This window comes from Malus sylvestris, chromosome 10 (assembly GCF_916048215.2).
Source record: "Malus sylvestris chromosome 10, drMalSylv7.2, whole genome shotgun sequence".
Classification (NCBI taxonomy): domain Eukaryota; kingdom Viridiplantae; phylum Streptophyta; class Magnoliopsida; order Rosales; family Rosaceae; genus Malus; species Malus sylvestris.
In genome coordinates, this window is record NC_062269.1 from 24,825,736 (window position 1) to 24,840,336 (window position 14,601).

At 39.5% G+C, this 14,601-nt stretch overlaps 1 protein-coding gene across 1 annotated transcript; it reads left to right on the top strand.

Annotated features, from left to right (window-relative positions):
- The first annotated feature begins 5,828 nt into the window (after positions 1-5,828).
- Positions 5,829-14,291, top strand: LOC126585659 (uncharacterized). The gene is made up of 13 exons (XM_050250122.1): positions 5,829-6,226; positions 6,929-8,192; positions 8,779-8,997; positions 9,094-9,326; positions 9,717-9,791; positions 10,413-10,484; positions 10,572-10,670; positions 11,027-11,098; positions 11,184-11,298; positions 11,701-11,769; positions 11,981-12,311; positions 12,405-12,534; positions 13,231-14,291. Exons 1-13 carry the CDS (start codon positions 6,077-6,079, stop codon positions 13,933-13,935), a joined length of 3,534 nt encoding a protein of 1,177 aa, XP_050106079.1. The 5' UTR covers positions 5,829-6,076; the 3' UTR covers positions 13,936-14,291.
- Positions 14,292-14,601: the final 310 nt, after the last annotated feature.

Genomic DNA, 14,601 nt, shown 5'->3' on the forward strand with positions numbered 1-14,601 from the left:
AATTGCGTGCTTGATCTACTCTTTCTCCGACTCGGCAAGATGGGATCTGAGCCAGGCAGAGTCAGTAGGGACATGAACATTACGACTGGTGGTAGTGTCTTTCCATGACTTGGAAAAGCTCCATATTTTCTTCTTCTTCCGGTCGCTGGACACGGTGCTCATGATGTCGACGTGGTCTTTCTCTCCCTTCATCCCCAGCAAGCCCTTCAACCATTTTATAGCTCTCCCCATGTTTTTTGCCATCTTACTTTCTTCTTTTCTTGAATCTGAAGTTGAAAGCAAATGTAGAGAGAGAAAATGAGGAAAGAGAAACAAGTGGGAGTGAAGAAAGAAGGTCAGAGCGAGAGAGAGGGGGAATTGAAGAGTGTTTCAGATTTGGATCTTTTCTGTTTTTGGGTTTTTTGTGATTTTGCAGATTCACGACGGAGGTGAAAAATTGAGAGAGAACCGACATAACTTTTCGTATCGTTTCCCACAGACGGCGCCAAATGTTGATGCACAAAACCGGAGGTCTTGGAACAACGTAAATCCGACCGTGAATCTACATGAAATGTAAATAACACAAGATGTATCGTGGTTCACCCTAAGGTTTGGGCTACGTCCACACTGATTGTATTATATTTCTCTGAGAAGTGAGGGAGAGAGAGCTCTGAGAGTGAGAGCTTTGAGAGGGGGTGAGAAGACCTAGGAATTGGCCTCCGAGGGTGAGAATGAGCCCCTCTAATTGTGAGGGTGAATGGTCCTTTTATAGAATAAGGACTCCTCACTTATTACATATTTGCCCATTCCTTTATCACATAATTACATTTAAGTCCTCCAAGTATTTGTACGAGATCTAAATACGAGGCCTTAAATATGGTATAAACAACCTCAAATCGAAGGTTATGGTTTCTTGGGTTTTTCAAGGTCTCAAGTCCTAAAAATGGCATATATGAACTCAGGGACATGCAAGGAGTTCAAATCTTACCTTCTTGACGTAGATCCGTGCTTGAAGTGTGAGTCTGGTGTTCGTCCGTACGTGAGGGAAGGAGAAAGAGTGAGTCTGAGGGAGAGAGCTTGGGAGAGAAGAGAGAGAAAGGGTTTGTGTATGTGTGCGTGGTCCACGTGGGTCACCAACCAAAACCACAAAAACTCATTTTCCAATTTGTTCCAAAAATTAGGGAAAAACGCATGTTCGGACCCCCATTTACATGCATAACACACCGCAACGCTCACATCCAAGGGTAAAATAGTCAATTCATGTCATCGATAAATTATTTCGGGACGGGCTGTGACACCAGGACTCTTCTCGGTAGGGGTGGGTTCAAAAAACTAAAAACCGAAAAAAACCAAAAACCGAACCGAATCGAAACCGAAAAAACTGAACCGAACGAACAAACCGAACCGAATTGAAAAAAAAAAACTGAATTCTTCTGGTTCGGTTCGGCTTCAGTGATCTAGAAACCGAACTGAACTGAATTAATTAAATTAATATTTTTTTATTTAATTATCTGTTTTGGATATTATTTTCTAAACCTAATTTGTAAGTCCAAATGTGCTGTGAATTGTTAGGATACAAACCTTCCAACATGCGGAAAATATGCATGGGACATTGGCGACATAGTATGTATCTGTCTTCTCTGGATAATTTAGGTCATCAATTGTAGAGATAACAGTCAAAAGTTGCATCAACAAATCATACAAAATGTCAATCTCACGGGTCCTTACAAAAAGAACTAAAAAGAAAAACAAATGGCAAACAAATAGATGCTCATGCCATAGCAAGAGATACCTTTATCAGGTTAAATGCCGGGAGCCTTAAACCAGTCATATCCAAAATCTTCACACACGTTCCAATATATTGTCCATACTTCTTTGTTGCGGAGGCTAGAACAAAAAATGAGAGAAATCAGGCTCCTAAAAGAATTCACTGTTAGAAAGATAAAACTAAACATCAAGTACTGAACAATACAACACGATCTCTGTACTCATTCATTTGGATGTGAGACTGGACATAGTAATTTACCTACAATGACAACGAATCAAACAAGTAAGCATCACCACAAGAATAATAATATCACATAACAGCATACAAACATGCACCAAACTACATTTTAACAGAAATATGGGTACATAAAGCTCATTATTTTAGAAAATTTACGTATCTGCATGTCAATACATGACCAATGTTATAATATCTTGAAACTCCATGGTATACTTAATGACTCATTTTCTTAGCATTCGAAGTCTTAGTGACACCAAAATATAGAACATTATGGCCATAAATTCTAATGCCTACTCTCATATCAGATTTTTTTTCATTTTTTTGAAAAGAAAAAAAAAACCGAAACCGAATCGAAAAAAACCAAAAAAAAATTGAACCAAACCTAACCGAAATTTTGGTTATGTTTCAGTTTTGGCAAAAAATCGAACCGATTTGAACCGAATCTAGCCCTACTTCTCAATCACATCTTCCTTTCTTCACCATCTTCCCTACACATCAATCCCACCCTCGGCGACCGATTGTAGAGGAATAGCAGCCAAGGTCGAGAACTAGAAACCTATATTCAAATTCATGTCCCCCTCCTCATCGAAGCCCTGCTCCTTTCCTCATCAGAGGCCATATCCGAATTGCTATCCCCCTCCTCGTCAGAGCCTAGCTCCCTTCCTCGTCGTCGGAGCCCAAATCGAAAGAATTTGAATCATCGTCTTTGTAACACCCTGAAAATTTTAAATACATGAATTACATATTCATCATCAGGAATATGTGGAAAGAATCGAGAATTTATAATAATTTATTGAGTTTAGTCTTAAATTAAACTAGTTATGAAGTTTGGAATTTGGGAATTAATTATTTAAAATTCGTAGACCTTTTGAGGTCACAATTTATATTTTTGAATAGAGCCCGATCTCACGAACGCGTAGGCGCAAACCATTTGTGAAACGGAGTTATAACGAAAGAGTTATTAACGTTTAAAATCAAGATTATTTTGGTAATTTTATTTCTATTTAGAAGGCTCCAGAAATCTAGAGCCATGAGTTGTGCCACGTGTGTGACTGTGATTAAAGAGAAAAATAAATGATGGATGGTTGTGATTAAAAGAAAAGAATAAAAATGAGGAAAAGGAGGAAGGAATTGGGGGAGGGTGACCAATGGGGAGAGAGAACCGGGAGGGGAAAGGAGAGAAAAGAGAAATGGAGGATCGGGACCCGGGTCTTGGTAACCTGACCCGATCGGCACCCATATGTATTTCCGACGGTTTTCACCCATTTTTTCGGTGGATTCCATCAAACAACCACTTGGAAACCCCTCCACGACCTTCCCTCTTCCTATTACATCCCAAAAATATAGGGATTTGGACTTTAAATTAGGAGAAACCACACGGTGGGGTGCGGCGGGTGTGTGTTCGAATCAACTAAATTTGAAGCAAACTACATGATATGTTTTGACATTTAAGAAAATATGGATAGCTTGTAAGAATTTGAATTATTGAACTAGAGGAATGTAATTAATGGAAAATAAATTAACTATGATTGTAAGTTGAGCCTACTATAATTAACTCCCGAAAACATATATTTCGGGGTTGGGGTGTGACAGTCTTCCTCCTTCAACCCATGGAAAGTTTTGTTGTCAGAGATCAAAGGTGAACAGAGAGGTGGGATGTGTGTGTGTGCAAAGAAGGAGGGAGGAAGAGAGAGAGAAAAAGAAGATGGCGATGCGAGAGAGTTGAAGAAGAGTGCGTGAGAGAAGGATAGAGTGAGCCAGTGTGAGCGAGAGAGATGCACCCGACTAATAAGACAGAGGTTTGGGACGAGATAAATAAGCGGGTGTGAAGGTATAAAAAAAGTGGGGTGTAATTAAATAATTCGGTGCTTATTTAATACGAAGTAGCTCACCAAACATCCGTTCCGTATTATTAATACTATCCGGTAGTCTTATACGGCATGCCAAACGAAGCCCAAAGGTTTAATATTATTTTCTGATGCAAAAAATCCTATAACTTTATATATGATAAGAGTTACAACGCTCACTCTCTTCCCTCCTTTCTTTTAAATCCTTATGTTACCGTGTGTAATCCTTCACCTAGTAGTTGCTTTAATCTTTAACCTTATATTTAGATTTGATTCCATTAACAATTCTTTGACTCAAGCTCGTTACATTACCCTATTTGTTAACATGAACAAGTAACAAGTTGTGAAGAATTATTAATTTTATAATTTATTGATTACGATGATATTGGAATAATCCTCGTAAATTTCTATGAAGCATTAGCAGATTTTATTTATAAATTTGTATCAGCTTCGTATTATGTTGTGTCAAAATTTGTCATCCTCCGTCACCAAAGTTGTGTGTCAATGCGATGAGGATTGAGCACTAGCAACGCTCACATCAAATTTAACTTTCATCATAACGTTCTCGTTGCTTTCCCCATGACTGGCCACAAACTCGACTTTAAATGTTATCAATGGTAAATTCTAAATTGGTTGTGTTGACGCTCTCAAGAGAAATGCAGCCATATGCCACAACAAAATAGACACCGTGATGCTTACGTGTCACGATGTGATTTGTGTACCCAAAAGCGATGGAATTAGGACAACGACAGGCGTGTGAGATGTCTAGTGTCGTTTCGTTGTAAAAGGAAAACTGTACGTATTGTGTGTCGTTTTTGTTGTAACAGGACAATATATGTAGCGTACCACAAGAAAATGGATGGACAATACATCTTTGTCTGCTTCTGAATTCTGATTCGAACTCATTGCTTTGATAGGCCGAAGTAATTGGGCTTGCATCAGCTAAAAATAAGGCCCATTTGGAAAAATAAGAAACCCATGAGGCCCATTGTTTGATAGGACGAAATGTAAAGGAGATTTTAGTTTTTGGCACTAAATGATTGATATTAATGTGTGAGATGAAAACATTTACTAATATGAACAAGCAATTTGAACCGTAAAAATTTTACTATTGCCGGTTTGGTTCAGTTTATTCGTTTTCTAAATAGGTCAAATCGAATTGAACTAATCTAATTGTGATTTAGTTCGATTTGGTCCAAGATTGTAGTATTTTAGTACGAAACCTAAACCAAACAACTCGAAAAATGTTAAATTGATAGGTTTGAATGGTTCGGGGTGAACTTTTGTCTACCCTTACTCTCACTAGTATATGCGGAAAATAATATTCCCATTGCTATTTTCTACCTTTGCACTCCTTCATTTTTTCTAGAATTTGCATTAATGAAGAGCTCGTTTGGATGTGCTTTTAAGATAACTGAAAACGATTTTAGTGAAAATGTTTTTAAAACCATTATTTAGTAAAGATGCAAGTAAATATTGAAAAAGCACTTAAAGTGCTTTTGGAACCCTAAAATATTTTTTCTAAAAGCACTTTTAGTCATTTTTAAAGTACATCCAAACGAGCCAAAACTAATAGACAATTAAGTGATATAAACAGGAAGATGAGGACAAAAAGAGAAAACGAGAATGTGAAAATCTTTGATGATGTTATCTTTTATTCGTGATAACTAGTTAGTTCCGAAATGACACATGATGAGAAAATCAATTTGCTTTGGGTTGTTGACCCAAGAAAATATGTCCCATGGAACATGAAAATGACCCCTCCTCCAAGATGAGAAGCCGCCTGGAAAATGGCCTTCCCAACAAGGCCGTCATCAAATATAATCATGAACCCTCATTTCTGGTGGGGTCGGTTTTCAAGATTGAGCATTATTGGGTAGTACCTAATGGGCCGGGCTCATTAGGTCCAGTGGCAGTTTTGATATATCACAACAAATACAATACCATTTTTGTCACAAAAATTCAAAAGTATAAACCGATTAACGCCGATCGTTTTGTCCTTGGACTATTAGGCATCTCTCAGTCTCTATCCATCGGCTTCTGTTTTTCCTTGTGATCGGAGAAGAAAGGCAACCAAATCCCAGCCGTACGTCGTCGTTTTCAGGGTTTCGAATTCCTGGTCCGCCGAATTTGTGGTTTTCTGATTCTTTCCCCCAGGGCTCCTCACGCGTACGTTATCCTGAACGCGGAGCTCTCGATTGATTTCATGGTCTGATCCTCAGCGAATCGCAATCCGACGGTGGCGATGGCTTCGGCGCAGAATCAATCGGCGAATGTGGATCTCTTCGATGCGTATTTCCGACGAGCCGATTTGGACCGCGATGGCCGGATTAGTGGCAATGAAGCCGTCGCTTTCTTCCAGGGCTCCGGTCTCCCCAAACAGGTTCTTGCGCAGGTACTCTCTCTCTCTCTCTCTATACATACATATATATATATATATATGTATAATTGTATGTGTATTATGGTGTGTATGTAATGGTTTGGTACTGGTGGAAATGTGCTCCAAATCAGATTGATTTGAATTTTAAGTTTAATTGTTGGTGAAGAGGTTAATGTGAGCTCGGGATGTCGTAATTCTCTGATCTGAGCCGAGCTTTTTATTTCATTTATTATAAATGCGGAATTCATGTTCATTTTGTTGAATTTTATAGTTTGATGGAAAGAAATGGTATAAAACAAGTAGATGAAGGAGTTATACTACAGTTAGTGAGGGTTAAGAGAGCTATGTTATATGGTCGACCTTAGGTGGTAAGCATACTTTAGAAATGGTGTTATATGGGTATTGACTGTGAGATGTGACTACCCAAGGATTGTTTATGACATTACAATAGTGTAGTAGCGAAAACCTACAACATAAGACGACTACAGAATAGTTAGGATTGTGGCATATAAGGGAAATTTTCTTGGGTCATGATCATATTGACAAATAGGTTTTTGAAGCTGTATATTTGTTTTGCTGAAGGAATTTCGGTAGAAGATGATAACTGGGGGCATAAGATGTTAAATACTGAATAAATGGAAGAACTTTATCATTATCTTTTGTAACAGAAGTTTGGATTTGTTCTATTTTATATTGGTTGCTTATATATATTTGCAGATATGGGCACATGCAGACCAGAGGCAGACTGGTTTCCTTGGTCGTGCAGAGTTTTACAATGCCCTTAGACTTGTCACTGTGGCACAAAGTAAGCGAGAGCTTACGCCAGAAATGGTGAAGGCAGCATTATATGGCCCGGCTGCAGCTAAAATACCTGCACCCAAGATAAATCTCGCAGCAACTCCTGCCCCTCAGTTCAATTCTGCTCCAGCAGTACCTTCGACTCAGGGTGGTGCTGTCACTCCCATGCCCTCGCAAAATCTTGGGTTCAGGGAACCGCAAGTACCACCTCAGTATAATTCTGCTGCAGCAGCACCTGCCACTCAGGGTGGTTCTGTCACTCCGATGTCCTCCCAAAATCTTGGGTTCAGGGGACCACAAGTACAATCTCAGTTCAATTCTGCTCCAACAGCACCTTCTACTCAGGGTGGTGTTGTTACTCCAACATCCTCCCAAAATCTTGGTTTCAGGGGATTACCTCCAAGTGTGAATGTGAACCAGAACACTTTCATTCCCCAAGATTCTAAGTCAATTAGGCCTCCAGTGCCTCCATCTAGTTCTGATACCCAACCCTCACAGGGTGTTGCTGCACAAGGCTTTCCCAGGGGAGGTTCAGTGGTTGGGCTTCATCCACAAAACTCAAGCATGTCAAACGATTGGGTTGGTGGAGCAACGACAGGGGTACCCTCGCAAGTTGTAAACAAAGGGATCACTCCCTCTACAACACAAGATGTATTTGGTCTGGCAACTTCGGGACCAACAACTTCCCTACCACCTAGACCACATGCAGGTTTTGGAATTAGACCATCAGGACCACCGGCCAAGGATTCCAAACCATTAAATATATCTGGGAATGGCTTTGCGCCCGACTCATCTTTTGGAGATGATGTGTTTTCTGCAACCCCATCTCAACCAAAGCAAAATTTTCCTCCTGGCAGCGTACCCGTCTCATCAGGCGTTGTGCCAATATCTGCTGAGACCCAGTCTTCAGCTATCCCAAGTACACAGTTTGGTGGTGAGCCTCAGCAGGCCCAGTCATTTGCAAAACCAAACCAACAGGTCTCAGCTCAGACTAGCCCTTCTGGAGTTTCACTTGGAGCTGGGAACTCTGCTTCTAGTCAGTCCCATCTGACATGGCCTAGGATGACTCAAACTGATGTTCAAAAGTACACCAATATCTTTGTGAAAGTTGACACAGACAGAGATGGGAAAATCACCGGTGAACAAGCCCGTGACCTATTTCTGAAATGGGGACTACCAAGAGGTAGGACTGTTTTTTTTGAATTCATCTTTTGGCTTGTGTTTTACTGGCAGAGGTGCCATGTGGTTTATTGAAGCTCTTTTCTTTTGTTTGTTTCACTTCTATGTTAGCTTGTAACTGAACTAATGCATCTTTGCAAAACTTGTATTATCCCTATCCCGGAGTTAAAGTTGTTTAATTTTCCTCTTCTGGGTGGTGGCTGACTCTCAATGTTTAGTTGGTGGCATTTAGCTTGAATTCCTGAACATAACAGGCTTGATCAAGCATATTTTCTGCAAGATGCTTTGCTGCTGGATGTTCATTCTTTGCTTGATGTGTTGGCATTTTGATGTCAAAACTTGATGCCATGGATATTTTGTAGATATAAAATATTTGTAATTGGGAGTAATTTTTGCCGGACAATTGACATACAAACATCCATAAATACTATAAAATTGAGTCACGTCTGAATGTGCAGTCTAGATCGATAGAATGATGACCCGTCATGCCACATTATCTTGCAAGAGAACATGTCGTTATTGCATATGAAATTTATGGGTATTAAAAGTTCCCCCATTCTTAACTTTATGCTCTTGTTTTCATCTGTCAGATGTTTTAAAGCAGGTGTGGGATTTATCCGATCAGGATAATGATAGCATGCTTTCTGTCAGGGAGTTTTGTGTTGCACTATATTTGATGGAGCGGTTTAGGGAGGGACGCCCTCTTCCAGCAGTGCTACCAAGCAATGTTATGCTTGATTTATCCAACATTTCTCAACCTGCAAATAATTACTCCAATGCTGGCAATGTAGCCTGGAGACCAGCATCTGGTATTCATCCATAAAACAAATCAATTTTTTATTTTTATTTTTAAATCATACGTCTTTCTTTGATGGAGAATAGTTTCTTATTTTTCACTTTAAAAGGCTTTCAACAACAGCAACCGATGCCTGGTCCTCGTGCTCGGCACATGGCACCCCTGGGTGGAGGAAGGCCACCAAAGCCAGTTGCTCCTTCCCATGCTGAGGAAAGGCATCAGGCCAATCAGCAGAAACCCAGAGTACCAGAATTGGAGAAACATCTTGTAAATCAACTGAGTACAGAGGAGATTAACTCACTGAACTCAAAGTTCAAAGAAGCAACCGAAGCTGATAAAAAGGTACTTAAAACTTTAATGTTTCTCAATTTGTTTAGCTGGAGCAGCAAAGTTATGTGTGCATGTTACTTCCTGATAAGTATCAATCATAACAAATGTCCCAAAGACTTGGAATTCTTGTGATGGTGGATTTTACTTTGATCTTAATATCGTTCATTTCTGTTGAGAAGATTTTGATCAAGTTTAAGTAAGGATGCTGGGTGGGTTTTGAAGTTCATGATCATTCTTTGATATTAGTAAATCTTAATGATCGGCGTTTCACATGTTTCTAATGCATGGCATTCATTATACTATCTTTTTGTTATAGCATTCGTTAAACCTTATTGAAGTTTGTTCCATTTTTAGCTTGTGTTTCTTCAACCTTTTTGATGTGATTCTGTTGGTTCTTTGCAGGTAGAAGAATTGGAGAAAGAAATTTTGGATGCTAGAGAAAAAATTGAATATTTCCGAGTCAAAATGCAGGAACTAGTGAGTATCTCGCGTTCTTTTCTGCCCTTTATTTCTTGTATGCCGTTGGTTGTGCATATTGAACATTCTACAGTAGTTTTACTGTTTGCATTTGAAATAATTGTTCTACGAGTGATAGATTTTTGGATGTCCTAATCATTTGTTGCTTTTAAATAATCTGCAGACTTCTTACTATTTGATTTTTGCAGTGGTGTAAGATGTTTTATTTTTTGAACATGTGGATGTTTGTGGTCTGAATCAGTATTGGTTCTTGAATTGACAAGTACTACTGGGAGAAAGTGCAGATCATCTGTTTTATCATTTTCCCATAGCTTTAAATGTAGCTTTAAATTTGGGAGAAAGGTCACAGCTTATGCTGTATTTCAAGGTGGCTTCATTATGTTATTGTAGGCTTGGAATATTTTAATAGGCATTGGACTCAAATTGTAGCAATTTTACATCTACTTACTAACATAAGGAAATGATTGTTTTTAACTTTCAGCTTTTGAATTCTAATTCGCATCATTGTGAATGCTAGTGCTTTATTTTAGATCTCACATATATAGGGTGTGGTGTTGAAACTATGTTGTATGCGACTACCTTGTTCTATTTGCTCTGATCTATTTTCCTTTTTGGTATAAGGTCTTGTACAAGAGCAGATGTGACAATCGCCTTAATGAGATCACAGAAAGGGCATCTGCTGATAGACGTGAGGTATGCTGTAGAATACTTGAGCCTAAGCACATATGTGCATTAATCTTTAGCAACTGTCTTGGCTTAATGAGTACTACATAAATCTAGGCTGAGTCCCTGGCTAAGAAATATGAAGAGAAATACAAACAAGCTGGAGATGTAGCTTCCAAGTTGACTATTGAAGAAGCCACGTTTCGTGATTTACAGGTACCTTTCACCACATAGAAATTGTCGTCAATTAGTGGCCCATGTGTGTTTGCTTTTGCTCATTCAAAGATCAAAGTGTCAACTGCTTGCTGTTCGTTTTGTTCATCTGAGTCATAATTGCCTGTACATGTGAGATGGCATGCTTTTTATTTTTTATATTTTTAACTAAGTATTACATTCTGGAGAAACAAAGATTTTTTTATTTTTTTATAGTAGTTTTTTTGGCCTGTGGGATTGATAGCAGATGACAGAGAGAAAGTAGGGTGGGAAAATAGAATCAGTTGAATGGTCATACCCCTAGTGGTTTATTCTTTCTATTATCACCGGACTGATTGTCATATGTGATTTATATGCAGGAGAAGAAAATGGAGCTATACAGAGCAATTGTCAAGATGGAGCAAGAAGGTGATGCTGATGGCACCCTTCGGGTACTTTAGTCTTTTGCACAACCTTGCTGTTTAAAACGTACTTTTGCTCAACTTGTCTAAGATCATTTCCAACTGAAATTTTCAGGATCGTGTTGATCGCATCCAATTGGATCTTGATGGGCTTGTGAAAACTCTCAATGAGCGTTGCAAGAAGTATGGATTACGCGGAAAGCCTACAACATTAACTGAGCTTCCCTTTGGTAAGTTGATCTCATTCCTTGCTAATTTCTTGGGAATCTAAGAATCTTATATAAATAATGATAAGAGTACTTCCATGAGTTTATTCTTTATCAAACTATCTGATGGATTTTACATTAAATTTTTTTTATGGACTTTGGCTTTGGGTAGTCAATTTATTAATAGCATTGCCTTTCTAGAAGCTGAAAGTCATTCTGTTGTTAAATCATCAAAATCCTACAGAGAAACCCTTGTTTTCACCGTTGTAATCTTTTCCTAGTCACTCTGCTTTGTTTGATTTCATTGTTTGAATTCTGTGTACCGTTTCTTGAGTGTGTTATTTTATTTTTCGTTATTGTTCACTGCTGTGGTATTTGTGCTACAATGCATTTTGTAATCTGAAATTTTATTTTGTTTTTATATAGGCTGGCAACCTGGCATCCAAGAAGGAGCTGCTGACTGGGATGAGGATTGGGATAAGTTTGAAGATGAAGGTATATGCCAAAAATGGGTTTTATAGATCCAGTATTGGCTCTGAGATGATAAATTTCTGGTAGCACTTAAATTCTTTTTTCCTTTTCACCTTGTGGTAAATGGAGCATATTGCCTGCTGTTTGTAGTTCCTTTGTCGTCTGGTGGTGGTTTCCCAATCTGTTCAGGAGTTTTAACTATTCGATGTGACTGATTCAGAAGTTTACTTTTCAGGATTCACTTTTGTCAAGGAGCTCACCCTTGATGTGTCAAATGTCTTGGCGCCTCCAAAACAGAAATCATCATCAGTTCAGAAGGAAAAAGCTCCTCCAGTTGAGAGTCCAACTGCTTCTTCACCTAAAGTTGATGTCAAGTCAGAAAAGCCTCAGAGTGCGGATGACAAGGTTGTTGAAAATGGAGCAGCATATGATAAAAATGAAGAGGAGTCCGCAAAAAGTGCTCCAAACAGTCCCTTTGCCAGCAGCCCATCTAGAGAATTTTCAGATTCTAACTATGGAAGGACAGCAGGCACAGATGCCTCACCCCGTGATAAGGAATCTCAAAGGTATAGTTTTAGATCTGTAGTTTTCTACATATTTAAGATCACCATGATACCTGCAAAAATTGTTGAAATTCTAAACTTTGATGTGCACTGCAGTGATGAGCATGGGGTTGCTGGGTCTGTGTTTTCCGGTGACAAGGGTTTTGATGAACCAGCATGGGGGACATTTGACACTAATGATGACGTTGACTCGGTGTGGGGTTTCAATGCGGTTAGTACCACCAAGGTAAGCCGATATTGTACATTCAGTATTCTTTATTATTTTATGGAACTAAATTCTTTGGCCTTGTGTTTATGCTGACCGGGTAGTGCTCCATGATTGCTGTTAATACCACCTACTTGTTTGTGGCGGTGATCATGTATTCTTTGTTTCAAGAGTAGCCTCAAGTGTCCTAATGCTTGCTGCATTTAGTTATTAGAGAAGGTTCCGAGAATTTTATCACTAATAGTTTCTATCTTCACCAAGTTTCCAGTTCTGAAGGTTTCATCATGTAAATCAGTTAGTAGTACGGGTCTTTCAACCAAATATGGCAAAACCGAGTTTCCTGATTTCAGTCTTGGGTCACTGTAGATATAAAAAGAAGGGGTTGTGGAATTGTTCTTGGTGCAATTAATTCCACATTGAAAGGGGTCTCTGGTTTTGGCGTTAGGTCTTGGTTAATCAAGACCGTGTTTATGTTTACATTGACAACAGGGGGTGCTGCATTGCACACGGAACATTTTGTAGCCGATGGAAAGTTTCCATTACTTTGCACCTTTTAAGTAGGCATGGATTCTAGGTTCCAGTGAATCCACTTTCTTTTCTAATAGCTTGTTGGTTACGTAGGACTTTCAAGCTTTCTGTTTTTTGCGGTTTTATATTTGTTGTTATTACTGGCATGCTGGATTGTGCGGTAACTGCTCTTAATCATGTGTGATGTAGGATATGGATCAGGAGAGTAATAAGGATCACTACTTTTCTGGCCCTGGGGAGTTCGGCCTCAACCCTATCAGGACTGGGTCATCACAAGGAGGTAGCTTTTCCCAGAAGAGCCGCCCTTTTGCTTTCGATGATTCTGTTCCTAGCACGCCAATGTCTGCCTTCAATTCAGGATATTCACCACCAAGGTACAAGGATAATTCAGAACCTTCATTCGACACCTTCTCCAGGTTTGATTCGTTTAGAAGCACCCAAGATACTGGATACTTCCCTCAACCAGAAACACTTGGAAGATTTGATTCTATGCGCAGCAGTAGAGATTTTGATCAGGGACATGGATTTCCAACATTTGATGACATCCCAGACCCTTTTGGCTCTTCAGCGCCATTTAGGTCATCACTGGACAGTCAAACTCCAAGAAGAGACTCGGACCCCTTCGGATATTCTGGGTCATTTCGGACGTCACTGGACAGTCAAACTCCAAGAAGAGAATCAGATTTTTTCGGGTCTTCAGCAGCGCCATTTAGGACATCATTCGACAGTCAAACTCCAAGAGGAGACTCGGACGCATTTGGTTCTTCTCCATTTAGGACATCATTCGACAGTCAAACTCCGAGACGAGACTCAGACCCGTTTGGGTCTTCAGGGCCTTTCCGGACGTCAATGGAGACTCCGAGAAAAGACTCTGATCATTGGAGTGCATTTTAGCCGGTTAGTTGTGCGTCGTTTTGTGTCTGCTATTCAATCGCCATTCAAAGCCTTTCTATCGTGGCGTGGTGGGACGGGCCTTGTGTTTTATGCTTTGAAATCACTGAGCCTGTAATGTATCTTTTGTATTTCATCCCTTTTTGTGTATGCAGGTTGCCATTTCTTCATTATTTTTTCCTTTAGCTTGTTGCGCAACATATATTTCCTTCTTAATTTTGGAATTTTCCTAGTCCTATTGAAGCGAAGACCCCCATAGTTTTTTCGTTTGTTACAAATTGATGATTGTATTATTAAACTTGAGGACATATTTTGTTGTAATTTCCATTTCCATGTCAAATAAATTTTGTGTTTGCTGATTTTGTTGTTCAGTTCAAACGAGAACACAAGATTTGGCGTTTGTAGTCCAACTGGGTCATTCATATCTTTTGCTCATTGCAGTTGAGCTATCGAGCTATTTGAGTTTTTTTCTTTTGTCGAATGTTCGATGTCGACCACGTGACTCGTCACTTCCACTTTCACGATGTCAAATTCAACTACGTGACACAGCCGCGGCGTCTACCACCAAGAACTGAAGCTTAAGAACCTCCACCTCGACGAGGACGGCAACTTGAAGGTCACCGATATCGGAGTCGGTGCTTTCTCAGCACACTTGAAGCGGGGTCTCAC

What these genes read in the sequence shown, in the direction of transcription:
- LOC126585659 (XM_050250122.1), top strand. Translation starts at nt 6,077, where the DNA reads ATGGCTTCGGCGCAGAATCAATCGGCGAATGTGGATCTCTTCGATGCG. An exon ending in GGATAAGTTTGAAGATGAAG is followed by an intron (nt 11,770 to 11,980) that starts GTATATGCCAAA and finishes TTTACTTTTCAG; the next exon opens with GATTCACTTTTGTCAAGGAG. An exon ending in ATGCGGTTAGTACCACCAAG is followed by an intron (nt 12,535 to 13,230) that starts GTAAGCCGATAT and finishes TGTGTGATGTAG; the next exon opens with GATATGGATCAGGAGAGTAA.